Source organism: Haemorhous mexicanus, chromosome 3, assembly GCF_027477595.1.
Source record: "Haemorhous mexicanus isolate bHaeMex1 chromosome 3, bHaeMex1.pri, whole genome shotgun sequence".
Taxonomy (NCBI): Eukaryota; Metazoa; Chordata; class Aves; order Passeriformes; family Fringillidae; genus Haemorhous; species Haemorhous mexicanus.
In genome coordinates, this window is record NC_082343.1 from 66,348,655 (window position 1) to 66,371,808 (window position 23,154).

At 40.1% G+C, this 23,154-nt stretch overlaps 1 protein-coding gene across 8 annotated transcripts; it reads right to left on the reverse strand.

Annotated features, from left to right (window-relative positions):
• Positions 1-450: 450 nt before the first annotated feature.
• HSF2 (heat shock transcription factor 2) lies at positions 451-15,608 on the reverse strand. 8 transcript variants are annotated; one of them, XM_059842203.1, is made up of 14 exons: positions 15,367-15,608; positions 11,968-12,076; positions 11,635-11,762; positions 10,125-10,249; positions 8,031-8,106; positions 6,775-6,836; positions 6,576-6,660; positions 5,567-5,736; positions 4,177-4,289; positions 4,011-4,086; positions 3,342-3,447; positions 2,409-2,468; positions 1,724-1,808; positions 451-1,389 (listed from the first exon to the last, which is right to left on the reverse strand). In XM_059842203.1, the coding sequence occupies exons 1-14, from the start codon at positions 15,526-15,528 to the stop codon at positions 1,100-1,102; spliced, it is 1,647 nt and encodes a 548-aa protein (XP_059698186.1). In that variant the 5' UTR covers positions 15,529-15,608; the 3' UTR covers positions 451-1,099. The 8 variants fall into 8 exon arrangements, with proteins under 8 accessions (XP_059698186.1, XP_059698182.1, XP_059698181.1 ...); XM_059842199.1 differs by having other exon boundaries at positions 1,742-1,808; positions 4,011-4,289; positions 15,367-15,607; XM_059842198.1 differs by having other exon boundaries at positions 4,011-4,289; positions 15,367-15,607.
• Between the last annotated feature and the right edge of the window lie 7,546 nt (positions 15,609-23,154).

A 23,154-nucleotide genomic window follows, 5' to 3' on the forward strand; every position in this document is an offset into this window, starting at 1 on the left:
TGCTTCAACTGCTGCCACCTCACTAGATTACAACTGTTTAAATTTGGGTAAAACACCTGAACACCACTTCTACTGAGTCCTGTAACAAAGCTCCTGAGTCCTGTATCAAAGAACAAGTTGCTGAATTCAGAAAATGAGCAGACTGCTCTGTCTATGGATTCAGCTCCTTGTACAAGTGGCCAGTACTCCTTCGGAAAAAAAACCTTGGATCCACTGCCGCAGTTGGGGAATGTGGTTTTTGTGTTGCATGTATGAAGTTACTGAAACCCAGTTTTCTCTCTTCTTTTGGAGGCTTATCAATAAACCTGTCAGTCTGGAGATAATGAAACTATTTTCCAGGAACTGTGCACAACAGACCTTGAACAGCTACTATGATAGGAAAGAAAACAAGAGGCTGTTAAATCCATAACCATATGGCACACAGAATAAAAGACAAACTTCTGACAAGTATCACACTTAAGTAACATTTATTTTGTCAGCATAGATGGTCCAAGTTAAAAGTACTCATGCAGTCATGGGGCCTGGCAGCTGTCAAGAACTTTTCCCCAGTTTGTGCTATGTGTGAGCACTTCCACTGAAGTGAAAGTAAGGCAGAACCAAGATTTAGCAAGGTACAGGCACTTTGTTCCCAGCTGAAGCAGGGAAAAAAAAAAAGCCTACATCAGGTCCTGGTCCCCCCACCCCAAAAAAGCCTCATGTGTGTTAAACAAAATGTAAAAAATAAAACCCCCAAAATACAGAAAGTCAGTGTTCCCTAACCATACACTACTAATTTATGTCATCATACATAAGACAAGAAGTATAAGAAACCATAAACCAAAGCTCACTATTGACAAGTGTTGGTTACTTGCAGTACGAGCAATGTGGGCAACACCAAGTGTTCACAGCAGTGCATCAGGAGCCTGGCTCAGCAGTGCCAGCTGTGCCTGGTGGCTTGTCTAACTCCATAGCTAAACAGCTGCTTGTATAAGATAGGAAAGGTACTTCAGATTCCACATATCTGGTTACATAAAACAATGATGTACAAAAAACTCTCATACCAAACAATATTCTAAATAAATAGTTCATCTTCATGACTATATACAGAGCCTCCCTCACATCAGTTATCCAAGAAGGACATGTCTGTGTCCATGGGTGCTGGGGCAAGTTCGCACAGGTAGAACAGCGTGGCCTCACTCGCCTCTGCCTCTGTCAGTGGCTCCAGACGCACCAGTTTGCTCTGGGTGGGCTGTGGATCCAGGCTGCTCTCCAGGAGCTCGTCCCCTTCCAGGGATTTTTCAACAGTGGAAGGAGTTTCAGCTGTGAAGCCTCCACTCTCAACAGCAGACCCTGGGTTCCCATCGAGGAAGGCAAGGAGTGGAAAAGCAGTGTAGTGTATCAGCTGCTTATCTGTGGGGAAAAAAAATGCCCAGAATATAAATTCACGTGCCTTTCTACATGCAGAAGGAAAAAACAAAATCCAACCCATACTTATTTAAAGGATAATAACTAAAAAAGATAGGTGTTTGTGTATTTAAAGAATTGTTATGTTCATGCAGAACATTATTAGTCCAGATTCACCTGCAAAACACCAGTTTCTCTGCATCTAGTGCAGAGACAAAAATCTAAAAGGCAAATAGAAGTATTGTGTTTGGTTATTTATCAGCATAACATAAAATCAGATAGGGAGCTTTCAGAGTAATGTTCAAATGTGGAAATGTTTCAATAGATGACTACAACTAACCTGATCTGGGCTTAGTACCTTGCGTTTCCTGTGAAGCTGTTGGACCGCCATTATTCTTGTTAGTTTCTTTTCCCTTTGTCTCCACCTGGGAACAAAAGCAAACTTTTAAAATACACTTTTAAAACCTGTTCCAATGCCACTGGAGAACAGCTGAATGACTATGACAAATATTACTTTTTTATTTGTGATAAGATGCAGTGGCATAATCAGTATTACCCACACTAACACACCTTAGCTGAGAAAACATGAAATGGAAACACAGGCTACTAAGCAAGAACCAAAACCAATGCTTTAAATGAACTGGACAAATTTAAAGTGCTACATCTTTGCTTCACTGCTTATTACTGGTTTCTCTTCCCACCAGACAATACAGATGAAACCATTCTGATAGAAGTGCATACCATGTTTGCAAATAAAAAAAAATCTCGGGAATACAAAAGTCAAGAGACTGGTATAATGTAGAGGTAATACAAGTTTTAAAGGATATTGCTAATTAATTAGGGTGCTTTTTCCTTTGCTGTTTAAAGCCCAACAGGATGAACTCAGCTGCAGTCTTCTTATTCTCATGCAAGTCTTAAAAGCCAGAGCACAAAGTGCCATGATTCCAGTAAAGAAAACAGCAAAAGATGAGTGAATTTTGCATCTCTCACTACTGCGTATGTTGAGCAATGGATTTAAGACTTACTTTGGTATTAGTGATATGATCATGATCTGTGGGATTCATCTGCACAGAACTTGTAAAAAGCTGAATAAGACAAAAGACATCCAAGTTTTAGGTATCTCAGTGTTGCTATTAAGAATACAAGACCATTGCTTCTGTATGTGTGAGAAAAACCCCTGTATTTATTTCACTCTCTATGAGGACTGGAGACTGTTTGGAATTCCATGAACCCTGACAACAAAAGAAACAACTGTATGGCATCTAACATGGTTTGCTGCAGTCTTAAAACACCAATTTCTACTGACATTGCTGCATGGATAATTCTGTCTGTAAGATGGATGAAATTGTAAGTGACACCAAGCTGGAAGGAGCCATCAGTAAGTGGAGAGCAGAGGTGCTTTTAAGAGGGATCTCAGTGAAGCAGAAGGGCCAACAGCACTCCAGCACGTTCAGCAGCCACATGTCACCAGGACCCAGTAACCTCATGCACTGGGGCCCAGGTTAGGCTTGAGGAACAAATGGACAGGGAGCAGCACTTCAGAGGGGACATGTGAGTCATGGCAGACAACACCCTGCTACCAGCCAGCAACATGGTCTTGCAACAGGGAGGAAGGTTCTTTTTAACCCCAGTTCATTGTGAAGACCAAAGATAACGTGCTGGGTTATTTCCAAGCAAGAGTATTAATTGACTTGACATCTAAGTTCACAACAAATATCAGCATTATTTCATTAAGAAAGCCTCTGTTCAGTAAGAAACTTAAGCATTCACTTGAGCAGTGGTGTAGCATTAAGACTTACACCAGTGCTCCAGAAACTCATAAATATTTATAACTTTGCTTTGTAAAGGGAAGGAAAAAAAAGATCATTTGTGATTTAAATCCATATTAAACAGCAACAATACACACAAATGTTTCCTATAGCCTATTATGAAAATACTTAATTTTAAGTCAAAATTACATCAACCAGGAGATCTGGATCTATGCTGAACTGTCGTCCTGACAACATAGCCTGGAAGTCCTCTAAACTGCAGTCGATACTGTCCAGATAATCCAGAAGTTCAACTCTAGAAGGCAAACAGTATTTTATTGCTGTATCCCTTAATAAAGTAAGAGAAATCCTTAAGTAAGCTTTACACAGATGTACCACATGCATCTAAAAATCTTTACCAGAACTAGAATGAACTAAGTCTTTCACAAGAAATGACCTCTGGAAAAATGAAGACTTTTAGCCTCTTTAGAAGAGAACCCAAGTCAGCAGACAGGTGCTCTGGAATAGGTATCACAGGAATCACGTCAACATAACACTATTACATGACATTAGCAGAGATGCAATTCTTGCATAGCCCTAATGGGTCTAATCCACCTGCAGGAATGACAAAAATAAATCCTGAGGATTTAAACAATCTCCACAACATTACACTGGCAGATTAAACATCTCAACTCACTCACTTAACAATTAAAATCAGAGGTCGCATCTTAAAATACTTAAAATAAAAGAATCTTCAGAAACTGGCTGAAATATTAATAGCCTGTAATATTAAAGTTCTCAGTAGGAACTGCTATTCAGTTCTTTTTACTTCAGTCAAATAATCTAATACTAGAAAAAACAAAAGACCAGACTACTTACTTTCCAAGAAGATTTATATTCTGTGAAATTACTCCATTTTCATTGAGTATGGAATCCATCACAGAGACTGGGTCTTCTGCAGTTAAAGTTGACTGGTTATTCAGCTGTACAGCACTTGACATGAGTGGGCTTGTGCTGTCACTGACATGGCTGGCTGGATCATTACCTGGGACAGCAACTGATTCAGTGTTTTTATCCCCTTGAATTACAGGGGCATATTCATCTTCATTATCATCTTCCACAATTACAATATCGGGAGAATGGTAGCTACAGTTACAGCTGTAATGTGAGATAAATTAATTACAGCATTTCATATACATTTAAATGAGTATTATTCCACAGGTTTAGTTACTTCTCACTTTCGTCAAGCTACTATCAGGATATAAACTTTTCTAATGTTTTTTAATACCAAACACAACAAGATACTCAAAATATCTATTTTCCATTAATATGGTTCTGTAATGATCAATACAATTAATGCAGCTCAGTTAGCAGACACTCTTGTGCCAGACTACAGTAACCAACTGCTAAAGAGCTGCTAAAGGAACACTGACACTTTTGTCATTAGAACCACTATAAGCTTGCATATAAATGTGAAGTATGTACCAAATCATATAAGGTCATCAAGCCAGACAGACAGTATATATTTTGCCTATTTCCTGTTGAACAGCATCAACTCTGGAGCACCCATAACAAAGCATCTCCGCTGACAGGTTTGTAGTTAACCTTATTATGCATACCAGGAACAAAATCTGAAAACCAAGAGCAAGCCCCTCAAATGATTTGCTTTCATTCCTATTCTGGTTCTAACCCTTAAGAAGCTATTAGTTATGTTGCCTCTCTATCACAGCCTTTCTCTCATGAAGCTGTATTCAGAGAGAATGCATTCCCAGGCATCAGCTGAGCAAGAACAATGGTGCAAATTCAAGTATAAGCTACAAATATTAAAGTTTTTTCCTTGAGGCATAATGCAGGCCCTATCAGTCCAATGTTATTTAAGAAGAGAGTTGCATTTAAATCCCTGGACCAAGTTTCAACTTGTTTGTGGCTAAAAGATGAAGAATTTCTGCAATACTAGAGTAGAGACAAGAAGGAACACAAAACAACTGGACTGTAAAAAACCCAGAACCCTGAAATTCATTGGTTTAATGCAAAGACCACACCAAAACCTGACAAACACCACATGTAAATTCTTCTCCGCAAAAACCTGGAAAAACAAGAGAAGTCATTCCTGTCTATACATATAACCAAAAAGTAAAGAAGACTTCTCTTACTCTGGCTTTAGTATATTTAACTATTATGCAATAATACAGATTGCTTTCACCAGTTTCCATCTATCCTCCTGATATTAAAACTCCAACAACCAATTAACTATTTAGGAATAAATCCAGAGGTAAGTAAAAAGCCAGTATGAATTCACTGATTATGTTTCTGTATGTGCAGGAGTGCTGAATAATTCTAACCACTTCACGAAAAAAATATCTAAGACATCTGAATTACTGCATGTTATACAACACAAAGTCATTTATCAACACACACTTGTTGAGACTTCTTACTTGGAAGAATCTGAAGTGGTATCTTCACTTGTTTCTGGTGTAACAGGAAGATTTTCTTCATCAGCCATGGGATGTTCTTCCTCCCCCACATCCTCAGTAACATCATAAATAACAATGTCATCTGAAATCTGTTCCCTTTGTTTTAAGCCCTCATTTCTGTTGAGAGGTACCTGAGAATTATTTTTAAGAGTCAGGGCACAGAGGGACAATGAGCTTCAGCATTTTGACAGTTATCACTGTATATTACAATGCTTCACATCTAATGAAGTCTTAAAGAGCTTTTCTACACCTTGGAGGTTACAAGTGGTTTGTACAAATCTATGTTTAATAGAAAAAGCCATACAAGTAAATAAACAAGCTGGAGAATAACAGCTACAAGAAAAAGACTTGGTAAATATTACAGGCATAGAAATAAAATTATACTAGCACTATCAGATAATAGAACTAAAAATATTAAAACAGTGACTACTGTTTAAACAGTACTTTGTTATAAAGCTACTAATTCTAGTGCCATACTACAGAACTTTAACAATTTGTTTTAACAATTTCCTCGCCAATTATTATTTGGACAGCTGAAAACAACTTTCAGTGGTGTGACTCATTGAAATGTAACAGGAACACGATATGATTTTGCTGGGTTGGATACTGCCTTGCAGAGCAGCACACTGGACCCTTGTCCCTGGATGGGGCCAGGGATGCCACATTCCCAAGATAACAATGCAACATTATACATGCTATTTCTAATAGCACCACTCTTAGAAGCAAACTGCTTTCAGCACAATCATGTATTTAATACACAGGTAACTGGTTTATACACGCTTACGTTGGGAAGTGAATGGTGATTATCAACCCCTTCAACTTCTGAAAGGAAACAACACAACCTATCACTTACACAAGCTGACAGCTCTCAGTACACAGCTGTGTTATAGTTGCCATATGACAATGAATTTGATCCATCTGCCCACCTGCACTCCATCCAAACAGAGAGTACCCGTAACAGAAAACTTACATGGTGGCTACTGTCAGCTGGTTCTTTCACAATTTTCTGAAATACATTTGACTTTGTAGGTCCATTAGTGTTCAGAAGTAGAGGCCTACATCAGAAAGAGCAAAGTAAGGCGGCCATCTCAAACCCACATCTTTGGTAATTAGTCAACAAGGCCTGTCAGTTTATCAAGTGGACAAAAAGTTTTCAAGACCATATTTACCTCTTGCGTTTTAGGCTCACTAGTTGGTTATTCTGCACCAAGGTAACAATGAATTGTACAATCTGTAAGGGAGAGAACACTACTGTTGGTTGCTTTACTTTGTAATTGTTTCTCGTAAGTACCAAGGCATCTTATAGCAAAAGACACCAATAATAAAAGTACCAAGGCATCTTATAGCAAAAGACACCAATAATAAAACCTATACATGAACAGCAAAACACTTTCTTTGCATAATAACTTTTATACAAAGCTGTTCAGAAAACCTAAAAATCAAGGTAAAAACCAGTGCTAGTAATATCTAAATAGTTTCTCAACTGTTAAAGACTTTTCACATAGCAGATGATAAGAGCCGGCTTTTATACAACATCACACAAGACAGAGAAAGACATGAAGCAACTCAAATGATTGAAAGAATTCTAATTAGCAATAACAAAAGGCATATAGGGATGTGGACCATATATATAACCTGAATCTGTAAATAGTGGTTCTGGTGAAAAGCATTTTTGACAGATTCAGAAAAAAAAAAATTACATGTACAATTAACTGTATTCATCAGCTGTCATTCCTTCTGAAATGTTAGCCTTCTTTCTCTTATGCTTTAAATCTAAGGCTTTAAAGTATGTATCTGGCTTGAAGAAACTGGGGAAAAAAAACCAGTAAGTCTCTGCTATAAGGCTACTTGCAATGATGCCCTTTCTGATATGTTAAAAAAATAGATCTATAAACTCTATGCTTTTATATCAGTTTTGGTAGATCATAAATCTAACTGTTAAATAATCTAAGTTAACATATTATCAATAGGTTCCACTCAATTATCTATTCCTCTGGTAACTAGGCAGTCAGCAGGTCAGTTAAGTGGGGCAGCAGTGAACTTCCAATAGATAATCTTGTAATTCTCGCAGTGACAAAGTTTCTCCTGAGCAGCTGACAGAGAATTAGACATCCGATTCCCATGTAATAAAAAATGGATGGCTCATATTAAGGGTAACTTAATAAGGGATCTAGGATGTTCTTGAGCCTCTTTCTTTGAAAATGTTCACAAGACTTTGGCCTTATTTTCTGCTTATGCAATAAAATACCCTGAATGCTTGTATTATTAGAGTTTGTTCATCATATACCACCCTGCTGCTTTTTTTATTAAAGAGAGATCTGACATTATAAAAAGCTAAGTGAGGGCAAAGCAAGGTAACATGGCAAAGCATTCCTACCTCAGAAGCACTCACTCAAGCACACATAACACTTGAATGAAGCCTTACCTTTCGAATAACTTGCTGCTGTTGCAAGTGTTTTGCTCTCAGTTCTGACACTTCCCTCCAAAGGGATTCATTCTCTCTGTTTAAAAATGATGATTTAAAAGTCACACTAAATTACAACTACAATTACAAAAGTCACACAAAATTAAAACTAGTATTTAATTTTTGTTAAAGATCAGTTGGCTTCATTAAAACACTTTGAAATGTGTTTCTAGATTGGGGGTTGGTGTGGGAGTGTCACACAGGCAGCAAGAAGCCTTGGAAAGTAACTGTGAAACAAAGACCCAAACGCAACAAATAGCCTGCAGAGAATTTCCATCTGCTTTAAAGGAAAAAAAAGTAAAATTCCCAAATTTGGCAATAATCATTACCCATACATTCACCATTTAAAAATTAACTATCAGCATTTACCAGTTACCTCTATTAGCTCCAGTAAAACAGGCATGTTAGGTGATAAAAAAATAACAGGAGCATGTCAGAGGTAGCAGTTTTGATGAAACACTGCCGTTTTAGAAACCTTGGTTCTTCCAGTACACACAGGACTCCAGTTACTGAGACAGTGTAAAAACTGCCCTATTTTAACCACAAGCCTTTTTGCTTCCACAGGGTATGCCATGTTAAGAGGTAGATAATGAGTATCAAAAGCTACAATGAATATGGGTAGACAACATAACACCCTCCTCTCTTTTGTAGTTTAATTTTCAACACAAAGAAGCAAACTCCACTGGTGTATAGGATTTTAGGAAATCTTAAACTAAGTTTTTAGAAACAGCAGCTCATATGCAGCGTGATGAAGGGTACTACTCACTCCTCAAAGCGCTCCTATGTCCAATATACAATTTAAGAGTACAGTTCCATCACAAAAGTAACAGCAAAAGTGAGGGATTTTGAACTTTCTCAGCTTTTTCACAAGCTTTCTCAACAGCTTTTGTAGGACCAGGTCTTCTGATTTAGATCCAGCTTCTACCTCAATCACTTTTAACTGATGGGATGATGATATGGATGTCAAAGACCAACCACTATGTTCTCATCTCTACAAACTGTCAGCTAATTAGCAACTGGCTGTCATTTCAGTCAAAGCCAGCCCTGCCCTGGGCAGCAATTTGGACCTGATGGCCTTCTGAGGTTTCTTTCAACCCAAATATTAGTCTAGGATTTCAAAAGGGCAAATATGATTTTTACTCTAGACTGGCCAGATTCTAACAAAGACCATGCCTAAGCAAAAGAAGTTTGCCTCTGAATATTTTAACACTCAAGACACTAGAACTGAAGTCTAGAAATGAGAGAATTTTACCTCTTAAAACCTGAACTAATCGGTGACCTCTGCCACAGAGGTACGCTGTCATGAAACCATCTTCTAGAAGAAGAAATAGAAACTCCAACAGAGTTTCTACTGAGGTGATGTGATTTAAGAGTGCATGATCTTATGCTTATTTATCTTGTCTGTATCTACAAATTCTAAAGGATTAAGTAATTTGTGACATGTATCTCTCTCACTGTTGAGAATAAATCACAATCTCTAATTCTACAAAAACTCTATTAACATTTGGATTTTCAATTCTGTTTCTTTGTCAATCAGGTAACTAATGAATTTCCAAATTAGATTTTTTAAACGCTTTTTCATGGGTATTAACTCTTCCACAATTTTAAACAGTGGGGCATGAGGACAAAAACAACAGGAAAATAAAAACAATGAGCATAGACATTAATTGTCATATACAAATATTATATGCACAAACCAAAATGCCTCAAAACAAATACAGTAACTATTTCGAACTTGAAGACAAAAACCAGCATACTTCATACTAAGAGCTGATTTAAATATTCAGACTCAGCATCTATATGGAAATATTATTAAAAGTGTTATTTAATTGCCTACTACTAGATAGGTCTGCAAACAGCAACATTGCCTGTAACTTTTAATAATATCAAAAAGTTCAATTTTAAAGCAATTTTTCTATGGAAGTTTATGTTCCTAAAGCAGTAACTGAAATCAGGCAACCAGAAATCAAGAGACACCTAGAATTATGTCTTTGTCCAGTATCTAGTATCACAATTACTCAGCATTAAGGATCAGATACTGATGAAGCAACTTACCTCTTCAAAAGAGACAACTGAGATTCAATAGTCGTTTGCTTAATTTGCACCTTTTGAGCACTGCATATTATTTTAGAGAGATCTTCCTGACGGATCTTGTTTTCTTCAGGTCTCGAAGAAGAAACCTTTAAAAGATTAGAATCCAGAAACAACACTTTCCTTAATTCATGCTTAACTATTATTCTTTTTTGGTGATCAAGTATATTTTCTTACTAATGTTGACAAAATATGCACTTAATTTAATAATAAACCATGCATTCAAAAAAACCCCAAACCAAAAACACAGCTGTCACCACATTAGCTTTAGTTGTTACAAATATTTGTGTGCACTCCTGACTCTTCAGGCATTTTCCCAAGTGCTCTACTTCATCATAACTGCAACACAATAACCTGGTGATAACAAGTACATCACCCTGTGCTGGTTTTGGCTGGCTTGGGGTAATTTTCTTCATAGCAGCAAACATGGGGCTGTTTTGGACTTGTGCAGTTGTGCTGCAGTGCTGGCAATACAGAGATGCTTTTGTTACTCCTGAGCAATGCTTACACATGGAGTCAAGGACTTTTCTGCTTCTCACCTCACTCCAGCAGACAGTTGGCTGGGGCTGCACAAAACATTGAGAGGGCACACACACAGCTGGGAGAGTTATCCCAACCTCACCAAAGGAGCATTCCATACCATACAGTGGTCATGCTTAGCACATAAAACTGAGGAAAAGAAGAAGGAAGTTGGGGAGGGATGTTCAGAATGATGGCATTTGTCTTCCCAAGTTGCCATTACATGTGATGGGGCCCTGCTTTCCTGGGGATGGCCGAACACCTGCCTGCCCATGGAGAGTGGTAAATGAATTCCCAGTTTGGCTGTGCTTGTGTGTGTAGCTTTGACTTTAAACTGGCCTCATCTCAACCCATGAGTCTTCTCACTTTTACTCTCCCAATTCACTTCCACATCCTGACATGGAGGGGAGTGAGCAAGTGGCTGTGTGGGGCTAAGCTGTTGGCTGGAGTTAACCACGACATGCAGTTTCATTTGCCGTATTTCTATTTGCCATCTATATCCACTCGACTCAGTAATATCAGAGCACATTTCAGAAGCATAACGAATGTGTTTATAGGTTTGCCCCATTCTCTTGGGTGTCCAATCTAATGCTTACAGTAGCTTGGCTCTGAAACAAGCTACATAAATGAGTAGTTTCTTACATTGTGGATGGTAAAGTCAAAGTATGCTCTGCACTTCTAATACTCATTTGCAAATTGTCATATTACATAACTCAAGCTTTTTTTGCCACCTGTGAAACTTTACTATAATGACAGCGAAGTAGATAAAAAAGCCTTGTCAAATCCCCCAAAATATCTTTAAACAAGCTCAAGATATAAATGAAAGCAGGGCAATTTGTCTCCATAAAATCCGAACTTATTTGCACCCACAATCCTGCAATAAAATTTGACATGAACTTAGCTTTTTATCAATACTGAATAATACAGGTTTTCCACATACTGGCTCTTCACTAACCTTCCTTTTAATGTGTTCCAGCAAGTCCTCCCGGCCCTGCCTAAAATATGCATGCCGAAACTCTACTGGACCGTCTCGCTCCAGTTTGACAATTCCAGAATCAACATGGACGACTTTACGGAAGCCATCTTTAAAAAAAAGAAAAGAAAAACCTCAAAACCCACATTAAGAAATTCAAAGTATGCTGTCCCAACTATCCTGTTACCAATTTTGAGGATAAGACAGTATCCTAGTTGCAGAGAACACAAAGCACCTGCTCAAAGGAAATTGCAACTTAACTTTTACATACAGGATTTAGAACTATGCTAGAATGCAAAAAATCCAGGAACTTACACATGTTTAACTGTCTGACAAAGCTTGCCATGTTGTTATGCTTGAAGTACTTGGGAAGAATTTCTTTTGCAAATCTCTGTTCATCCAACACCAAGAAACTCTTTCCATTCTAAAACGAGAGAGACACATTAAGCTACTTAAAAACCATAGCAGAAAACACACTGGGCTTTTAGAATTAATCACCAGATTGGAATGTTTCCTTTGTGCATGCAGGACATTACAGATCTGCTTGCCGACAATTTTCCAAAACAAAAAGGGTACAAACCTTGCAGTTGTGCAAAGCAACTGAGTACTATCAATTTACATCATCACCTGTATCTGAAGGCAAACATCTCTATTGTTACACACTGCCTGAAGAGATGAAATAATTGTTTACCAGCTTCACTACTGGACAATACATTAATTTTGAATGTAGTTTTGAAGCCCTGGTAAGGAATCTTAACAAAGAACCCGAGCAAGGAAAAAATATCAACAACCAGCTGACAGTCCCATCTGCTTTTCAGTATAAAAGCATGATTGGTTTGATAGGATCTGTAGAGCAGATGAAACTGTCAAAGAGGTGAGGATGTCCATTGAGTTTTGGAGTTACCAAAAAGGTAGCCACCTAAAGCAAGATTCCACTTCTGGAATGCCAATTGTGAGGGAAGACTGATCTTTTATTTAATCCACAGGCTTCAACTAAAATAGAAGGATCAGCTCTTTGTTCTTCAATGACTGCACTCCATTTAAACTACAGGGCAAGTAATTGGCAGAATGCAAATTACCTACTTCAAAATGGTTTAGGTTTTGTCTACACATAAACAATACTCTCACCCCATAGTTAATAAAAAGTCTTATCTTCAACAAATGTCAACGCTTTGCCTGCATCTTCTTAAGAGGCCTTTTTAGTTTAGTGAGTCACTTCTCTTATCCTCAAATGACAGCAGCTCTGTGATCCCAAGAAGCTTAAAGAACCAACTATAAGACCATATGAAGGTCCTTGTCCAAAGGCAGGTGTCCTTGTTTCAGCTAGGATATAACTAATTTTTTTCTTAGTAGCTGGTAGAGTGCTGAGTTTTGGATTCAGTGAGAGAATAATGTTGATAGTAAGTTGAAGCTTTAGTTGTTGTTGAGCAGTCAAGGTCTTTTCAGCTTCCCAAGCACTGCCAGTATGCAGGCACACAAGAAGCTGTGAGGGTGCACAGACAGTACAACGGACCCAAACTGGGCAAAGGGATATTCCATACCAGAGAACCTTGTGCCCAATATATAAACTGGGGGAGTTATGCAGCAGGAGGGCAAACTGCTGTTTTCGGATGGGCTGAGTACTGGCCTGCAGGAAGTAAGCAATTATATTGGGCATTTGCTTGTCTTGTGTTTTTTCTTTCTGTTTTATTATTGCTATCACACACCTTACTTCACTTCAGTTTTAAATGGTTATCTCAACCCATGAGTTTTACTTTCTCTACCAGGGGGTGGGGAAGTGAGCAAGTGGCTGAGCTGTACTTAGTTACCAGTGGGGGTTAAACCACAACAGCTCGTTCCAGCAAATCAGCAGGGAGCATCAGAAACAGGATGTTACAAATGGCGCTCCACTGGATGACTTAAGCACTTAACACTGAGGAGAAGAGAGGGAGATGAAAACTTCCAGTAATGCCTACTTACCTCCTGCTGAGAAGCAATCAGTGGAAGAAAAAGGGGAAACAAAAGAAATGGCAAGAACAGACTATCTTAGCCAATGCTGTGTGAGAAATTCACAAACTGAAGGCGATGAACCAAGTGACATTACATCGACCTGTGACACCAACAGACAACTTCCAATGCCTCACTTTATCATCACCTTGACATTGTCCAGGCCTAGCACATGAAAATATGGGAAACATATCCACAAGCTCTTGTTGCCCTGACAGTCATTTACAGCAAAGCTGTACAGACGTTAAGCCTGTAAGCTTTACTACACAGCGAATTGTCAACGATTGTCAACTCCTGGTGCCAATGACTCCAGCACACAGCAGTCTTCCAAGTGCTTCATTTGGTACTCCTCACACATACCACAAACAATCCCACTACCTCCTCCACAAGAACTGCTGGTTGCTAACAATATCAACTGCGATGGATGAACCTTCCCCTCTAGAAACAGCCTTGGAGAATCTCAAACAATTATTTTTACTGTTTTTAATTAAAAAAATGACACAAGGATACCTACAGAGGTATTAGTATGTTTACTTTAGATAAACATAAACAATGGATTTGGAAATACTCCATTAAAAGCATAAGGCACCAAATCAGCATTTTTTAATGTAGACAATATCAATCTTCATAAAGCCTTTAATATCTTTCTTCCAAAAAAAAAAAAAAAAACCCAAAACAAAACCCAAAAAACACCACAAAAAAATTCCCATCCTAAAACAAAACATACGAAAAAACAAAATAAAGAAAAGCTGCCATAATCTATTGAACCCTCCTGCTTCCCTCCTTGGGAAGTTTTGGCTGAAGGTACTGGTAAACCATTTTCACTAAGACATTTCATTATTTCTAGAGCATTTAAAACAAGAAGCTCTCAGTTGAGTTTAACTCAATACCATTTAAAGATATTGAGAATAAGATTTTATTGAAAACAGCATTTAGGGAAAACAATAAAGTAGCTATTATTAAAATATGTGCTTAGAACTGTCAATGATGCTTACTGTAGCAACTTGCCAGCCCTTCATTGCACTGTAAGAAGACTGGTGCCCAGTTCGACTTCTGCCGTAGCCCATCCCCTTCCCGCCACCCCAGCAGGTGACACCGAACCCGGGAAGGCCCCGGCCATGCCCCTAGTGGCCGCCCCCCACTGCCCCTGCAGGATCCGGCCCCGTGGGCAACACACAGGAAACAACACCAGGCCTGAGCACGCCGCTCTTCCCATCCTCCGGAGCTCTCCCGCAGCCCCGGCTAACAGAGGGCGAGCCCAATTCCTACCGCACCCATCACCCCGCGGTGGGAAAACCCCCCCCCCCAGCTCCACATTCCCCACACGCCGTCTCCTTAACCGCACGGCAAAATCCTTCGGCTCCTGGGCCCCTTCCCAGCCCCAAGGACGCCCGAGCCCGCTCAGTCAGAACCGCCAGACAGACACCCCCACCCTCCGCAGCGGCGCTGGGGACGCGCCCCCAGGGCGGGCAGCGGAGCACCTACTCCACATTTAAAAAACAAGGGAGAGGCTGAGGGCTGAGGCGAGCCGGCCTCTGCCGAGAAGCTCAGCTCAGCCCGAGCCCAACCAAGCCATGTGGCCGTGCCCTGATTTTCCGTCCTCCCCACGGGCACGCCGAGGCCCCCAGCAGGCCCCGATGTCGGCCGGAGTGGAGCGAAGCGCAGGGTGATGGCGGGGGCTCCGCCACACGCGGGCGGGTATGAGGTGGGGGGGGGGGGGGTGCCGACCTGGCTCCAGGTGATAAGCTGGTTGCTGGGGGTCTCGCCCAGCAGAGCCCACAGCTTGCTCAGGAAGGCCGGGACCCCCGGGCTGGCGAAGGGAGGCGACGGCTGCTGGGGAGGCTGCGGGGGCGGTGGTAGCGGCGGCTGCTGCTGCTGTTGCTGCTTCATTGTCGCTCAGGAGCCTCCGGGGCCTCTGTCCAGGAGGGAGCACAACCAGAATGACTTAGCCCCGCCCCTCGGCCCCACTCCGCATGCGCGGCGGCCCCGCAGCTCGCGTGCGTGCCGACCCCGCCCTTTCCCCCTGCGCCTTACATAACGTCCCCACGTGCGCCGCCCTCACGTGTCACAACAGCGCCGGCACGGGGTGGGGGACGGGGCCAATAGCGGCGCGCCTCGCGACGGGGGGCGGGGCCGCGTCGGGCGGGTGCACGTTCCCGGCGGGGCAGCGGCGCGTGGCGAGGGGCGGGCGCGCGAGCGGGAGCGTTCCCGCTCCGGCTCCCGGGGAAAGGCGGGCGAGTGCCCCGAGCGGGCCTTCTAAGACCTTATCCCAGCCTAGCGTTTCCGAACCGTCTGGGAGAAAGGTGAAGAGTAGCTTGTCAGCTCAAAAACATGAGTTCCCAGGGCGTATGCACAACAGGAACATCTAAACCAACTCCCCAAAAGCATATCAGGCAGGCCCTAAGCAGACCCCTCTGCACGGCAGCTTGTGTTCAGACTTCAGACTTACCAGCTGCTGAAACTGAAAAGAAACTGGATATCTCAAGGAAAACAGCCTAATGAATGGTGAAATACACTATTTTTTTTTTATACTCTTCTAAGTATTTTGCAAAACTTAATGACATATTAGCTGCAGATAGCTTTTAAGAAGTTGTTCTATTGAACTAAAATTAGTGTTTGCACAACAAACATTCATCGACTGGTCGTGTTACTAATATTTTTGTGGAAATTTCTTGAAAAAGTCTCAAAGTGTCTCGGTGAATTTTATCTGCTTCAGTTTACAGTGAAAATGAAGCCCAATGGCACAGGGACGATAACAGAACCTTTAGCGGGGTACGTGGCAGGAAAATTAAGTTCAATAATTGTGTTTCAAGCTGTGTATCACACAGCTTCCCTTTTGTCACAGCATCAGCAGCCTACTACAGTCTGTAACAAACCCTTTGACTGACATTCACTAGATGATTCCTGAGAGAAGTCACAGTTGCTAACTTTATGCCTCAGCTTTTCAGGGTCAATATTTGGAGTGAGAAAACTTATATGAATGCCTTTCGAATTTAAGCACACATTTACAGTAATTCTCCAAGTAATTTTTCATCCTGACGTCCGTGTGCAGCAAGCTCTCACCAGATTCCATTTATCCAGATAAAAATGCTAGATAAGCAGAGAGAAGAATATGGTTGTGACTTAATTGGGACTCAGTATTGCTCTGCATCTTATATTTCTTGTTTACAACTTCCCTTTGAAAAGAGAAGTTGATTTGCAGAATTGTTGGACAGTATTTCAAAAGGTAAACCCCTATATTGATGTCTTTGGCTGAGACAAAAGTGGAACCATGCACTTAATTTTTTTCATTTCCCTAGTAGATTGAGCATCACCATGGTGAAAAAGTCTGCTGTGTAGCTTGATTTCCAATGTCTTACAGTTGAGGCAAGTCTTTAAACCTTTCTTTCTAAAGCTCAGTTTAGAAAAAAGGTTTATTCTGAAGCCTTAAGGCTTAAGAACTGGAAGTTATTTATTAATACTGAACATAAAGTGTTAGCAATGTACAACTCGAGTAAGGCTTCCATTAGGTTTTTATTTTACTGTCTTATGAGTTCTGAGCACAAGGTAATTGCTTGTCCCTGTTCATAAAGCTTTTGGTTACATTGTTTTACAATCCAGCCATTATAAAACTCACCAGTCTTTAATCTGGAGCTATTTGACTTCCCAGTATCTTCATAAGCAGTCTGTAATCTTTTTCCACACTGCAGTAAAATTTTCCTCCACCTAGCTTGCAGAAATCTGGTAATTATCAGCTCTGAGACAGGTCAAGCTATTTAAATCTTCCATGATGCCGTTCTCACCCTCCCCTCTCCAGAAAAACATAACACTTTAAAACTTCTCAGTACTGTGAAATGTTGGGAATTCAGATCTCTTCCCATATCCCTGAACTAACCTCTCAAGCCCCAGCAGATTCTGTTCCTCCTGAGCCTCGTTCCCCCTCCCTTAGGCCCATAGTTCCCCCAAATGTCAGAGATCTGACTAGGACCTAGTTCTCAGGGACTAAGGGAGCACTGCCAACAGGAAACATCTGATTTCCAGCGGTTTTTTTCCACAGCTTTCATGGAGAGGCTACATAGCAGCACCTCAAATCTGGGCAGGAGGCCAAAGAATAAGGTTAGATAGCTGTTCATATCACTGTCTGTTTGTTTTGACATCCCAGATGCCTAAAAATGACATCCATCACTGGTCCCTTCATCTCATGCTTGGGCAGCAGGCAGCCTCACAGCACTCCCATACTCTTATAGGATCTTTGGTCACTGATAGTCCAGTTTTTGATGTGCATTAAGAAAAATAATTTGGGATGGGGACTCTGTTCCACAGCAAGGCAACCCTCATGTAACAATACTTTTCTGATACAAACTTAACCTATCTTCTCTGACTTCTATTTTCTTCCCCTACAATGGTATATGCAGTAGGAGTCAACAGCCCTGCTTTGCTGTTGGTCTTTCTCTTGTAAGTCTGAAGTGCAATCTGTGTGAACTCCAGTTACAATAGACCCTGAGTAAAGCCTGAGTCAGCTCCCCAAGGGATACCAGTCTGCAGATTTTCCTTAAGACAAACAGCATGATGCAAAACAAGAAACTGAAAATGACAGGAGAGACAAAGGCAAGGGGACAGATTTCAAGGCAATACCTTCCTCTTTTTGCAACCACTATTTGTCGTGCCTGAAAGGCCAGCATTTGAAGGTTATCTTTATTGATTCATCTGTATTGATCCCTATGAAAGCAAGAGACAAATCAGACACTGAGCTTGCACAAACGTTACCCCTGGAACAAACACAGGCAGCCAGCCACAAGTAGGCCATCTTGGATCAAACGCTGCAGAGCACCTCATAGCCAAATTTAATACAAGCCTTCCTTGCTCTTATCCATCCCTCCTCCACTGTAAAATGCCACGTCCCGGGCCCCAGTGGGCCATAGGTGTGAGCTGCTGCTGCTCTTCTGGGTTTTCAGTCCAAAGCAGGTTTGGACAATTCCAAGAAAAAGGAAAAACATAGTCCAAGGAACTTCACTGGCTCAGGTAGCTAAAAAACACTAACTAAAAAGCAAAGGAGAGCTTTCTCCTGCTGTCCATCCATGCTGCAGACAACACAGTCCAGGAGAGAAAAATGCTGAAGCTCTCTATCTCTATGTTTTGAAAACAACTACCTCAGACATTCCACTTCTTCTCCTTTCCCCCCATTTCACTCTCAGATCTAGTTTTAAAGGTGCAAAACTTATTTCTGGGCTAAACAGAAGAATGGGCATACAATTCAGCATCATCAAGTTACCCTAAGACAATTAATCTACCAAAGTAATATCTATTCAGTTAGTGTTAGGCCATCCTTGTGCATCTGATTCAAGTACCACTCAGTGTTTTGGATGGCTGAGTGATTAATTTTCCTTCTTAGGCCCTGCAGGAAGAACAGATGGCACAGTCAGCACACCAGACATTTAATAGACAGTGATAAAACAAAGGCTGGCATCGAGTTTCAAAATTAAGTTTTGATAACTGTTCCCCACAGTATATTTAAAATTAAGCTATGATAACTGAAACCATCTTCCATTCATGATCTTTGGTTTTTCTTTCTTGAAAGGAAAATTCAGGCCTACATTCATATTGACTACAAACCCTCCAAGACAGCTTGCTTTGCAAATAGCACAGAAGTGGTATCCATTTCTTATTTGCTTATGTGTGAGGAATACTTGAAACACTTTCCCAATTAGACAAGATCTTCCATACACCTTGAAAATGCTTGGTGCTTGTTAAAAGACTGTTTTCTTATAATATGAGGAAAAGTTACAAACTTGGAAAAGGTATATTTTAAATAAGCTACTGCATTGTTTAGTTGAGATAGCACTCAATTACACTTAATATCTTAAAAAAAAAAATCCAGATTTAAAATGTCTGAAGCCATAAAATCACCTATCTTAAAAAAAGAAGGCAAAACAATATCTGAATTGAAACCCATTTCTTAACCTGCTAACAATGAGTTCAGGCCAAATTACCTGATTTTCAGGGTTTTCTACAAAGTTAATCTTTATATTGAAGCTTTTGAAAAGATGGTAGATTTGTAAAAAAAGGGAAGGGGATTTCATAGGCTGTACACCTGGGAGAAAACGTTATTGAAGTTTTAGAGCACCTTGCTGAGACCATGTGTTGTTAATGATGGAAGTTCAATGGTAAGAAAAAAACCGAAGTAATTGTACTCATTTAGTCATCCAAAGTTAACACTGTTTTACTCTAAAATGAAAAGGAGATACAAAAACCTGTTAGCACAATTTTCTCTGCTTTAAAGAAGATTTTGATACACAGAAGTTCTAAACATTCTGACAATGAAGGGCTCATAAATCAGAGTAAAGCATTAAAAGAAACTTTATCTTTATCTGGAAACTCATTTAAAGCAACATACAACATCCATGATTTACTTATTCTAAGGCCTCCATTTCATGCAATTTCACATTCCAAACATTAAGACCTCCATAAAATAACTGTTCTGTCAGCTCAATTCCAGAGCATGGCAAAGCTTTCTTCAAAGCAGAATTGCACTGTTTTGCAAGTCTCTTGCATTGGTTTATTCTTATCAGAAGCACAGTGGAAATTCTTCACAAAGTACCAGTGAGCAACCTTAACCATATATTAGACACAGAAAAGCAACAATGTTCTCATAAAGTTTTAAAGTTAACATTATTTTCAATAATAAATTAGATTAGTCTGCTCTCAAGGCCATTCAGAGATATGATTTGAATGGATAAAAAACACCTGCTCTGTGGGTGTGGAGTCTGTCATGTCATGTCTCCCCATGCTAATTTCCATTTAAAAACTCTCTTCAGCCTGTTTAAACCATAAAACACTGAAACTGAAAACAAAACAAACCAAACTGGCTAATTTCAATCTAATTTACCTGAATCTGAATAGGTGGAACTGTAATATCCTATGTCTGTATCTGATCTACTGTTCTCATTGTTCTCATTGTTTATAAGTTTTTATAAAGAGATAAAAAATTACTTGATTTCCAGAAACATGGCCAAATTTACTAGTTTTCCTGTGTTGTCAGAGATACTAGGAAAAAAAGCAATGATTTACTGTAGTTTCCACAGGATTTTGCTATTTCCTTCCCAGTTTGGTTAAAAGTACTTCTGAAGCAGCCATGCACCACAGTTGAGTGGACAGCTGGTGACTGAAATGCTATCTATGCTGTAACTGCAATTGCAGCTGTCATCACCTTTGGTAAGTTGGTCAAATATAATCAAGCCCTTATTGAATGTGCATCAATGTTGTCTGCTGTGCTAGGCTGCTTATTCTGCCCCACACAAATTGACCATTAAGTTGAGAACCCCCTGCAACTGGTAGTTTTCTGTATTATGCTGATGTAAGAGCTCAACACAGAGCACCTTGACTTCACAGTTCTGGCAGATTCTGTCTGTGGTTTGCACATATTTGGTGCCTTATCCTGGAATTTTAATGTAGTCTCAACACTGTGTCTCTTCCTCCTCTCCCCTGCTCTAGATAAGAGCTACAGTCATAGCCCAACAATACATCTTTTGGGGACATAACAAATAAATTAATATTTATTTGACTTCGCTCGTCATCATTAAGGTCCATCCTTCAGTGCTGGGGTATAAGTGTCAGGTGCTCTGTTAGAGCACCTGAAAATCATGGAATTATGATTGTAGTCATAATTTGCTGTATGAGCAAAGCACTTGAAAATTAGAAAACCATGGAATCATTTAGGGTGGAAAAGACCTTTAAGATCATCAAGTCCTGCCACCAACCTAACACTGCCAAGTGCACCACATGTCCCTAAGCACCATGCTAGTTGTCTTTTAAAAATCTCCAGGGATGAGGACTCCACCACTTCCCTGGGCAGCCTGTTACAATGCTTGACCACCTTTTCAGTGAAAAAGATTTACCCTAATACCTAATCTAAACTTCCCCTGATGCAACTTGAGGTCATTTCCTCTTGTCCCTTTGCTTATTGGTTGGGAAAAGAGACTGACCTCCACCTGGCTATACCCTCCCTTCAGGCAGTTGTGGAGAGTGGTAAGATCTGAGTCTCCTTTTCTCCAGGCTAAACCCCAGCTGCTCTTCATAAGACTTGTCCAGATCCTTCACCAGCTCAATATCCCTTTTCAGGACACGCTCCAGCACCTCAATATTTTCTTGTAGTGAGAGGCCCAAAACTGGACACAGGACTAAGGTGTGTCCTTATCAGTCCCAAGTACAGAGGAGCAGTCACTGCTCTGGTCTTGCTGGCCACATTATTTCTTATACAAGTGTGGTGTTACTGGCCAGTATTGTGAACCAGAATCTGTACTCTGAAAGCTGTATCCTAAGTTCTTCTTTTACCAAGCTAGTAAAACACTAGGACAATTCCACTTGCACATTTACTAGTTATATTACTGAAGAAGTCCTATTACATATTAATACTTCTTCAAAAGAAACAAAGGTTTTTCTCCACATTATTGTTAAGAAACTGCTGCTCTTCAACTAAGTGCTGCTCCTTCACAGAGAGAACACTGCAGGAATCCTAAGGACATGAAAGGCTCTACTTCAATAACAATTTCTCCCCTCTCTGTCTTCCCTTGCAATGCAGTGTTATTCAGTGCTTTTCACTCCCTTACTACTGTGCTGCCTCCCACACTAGGTTGCAATAACTATTAGATCAAGGCAAATTGGATTAAAAAATACACACACAAAAATAATTCTTTAGACACCTGGGGGAGTAAGCTTTTATCCTGTATCAGTTCTATAATCCAGTTCAAGTAATTCAGATCCAAAAGCAGTTGCAGCATCCCAGCCAAAACAATGTCCTAGCACTGGAAGTGAAGAGTTAAGAGGCTTGAGTTAGGGCACACTATACCTTGGGATTCTCTCCTCCCAGCAAAGGATTTATGAAGAGAGGTGAATCTCAATAAAAGTAAGAAAATTCTATTTTCAAGTACTTAAAGTATTTGAAAACAGATCCTGACTAAAGCAGATCTCAGGCTTATTAAATTTATTATACAGAATAAATCCTTTTCACAACTGTTCAGCAGACTACTCAAAATCCAGCTAGCTAAAAAAATTAGGTAAAAGCAGTTGAAAATTTTATTATTGCTGCTCTAAAAGCTTCATTTTAAAGATAATAATGAAAATGCTAGAACTAAAGCTCCTTTTCTGTGTGCATTTCTCTTGAAGCCTGTAGTAGATATTGTGGAAGTAAAATGAAAGCATTATTTGTGTATTAGTCTTAACATTACCCTGAAAGCAAAACCAAAACACAAATCTACTCAAACATGCAGCCATAGTAACCATCAACAAAATCTCAGGAAAGCATTGTTTCGTTATGCCTATAGACCTGACATTTTAAAAGAAATACAAATTAAAAAATTGCTGTTAGATCTGTGGAGTTTCTTTGGAAGAGGGGAAAAATATATGGCCATAGCAGATTATAACTACGGCTAATTGAAAAGGGTAAAATCGTTGTATACGCAGTTGCCAGGTGGTCATGAAGTGCAGAGCTCCCCTTTGGAAGGCTTCAAGGCAGCAAAGGCTACAAATGCAACTTTCTAC

Bases quoted from the DNA above. Each gene is read 5' to 3' on its own strand.
- HSF2 (XM_059842198.1), bottom strand. From the start codon at position 15,528: ATGAAGCAGCAACAGCAGCAGCAGCCGCCGCTACCACCGCCCCCGCAG. The intron at 10,250-11,634 runs GTTAGTGAAGAG...AATCTTTTAAAG, and splicing joins TGGAACACATTAAAAGGAAG to GTTTCTTCTTCGAGACCTGA. The intron at 4,290-5,566 runs GTAAGAAGTCTC...CTCACATTACAG, and splicing joins ACCACTTCAGATTCTTCCAA to CTGTAACTGTAGCTACCATT.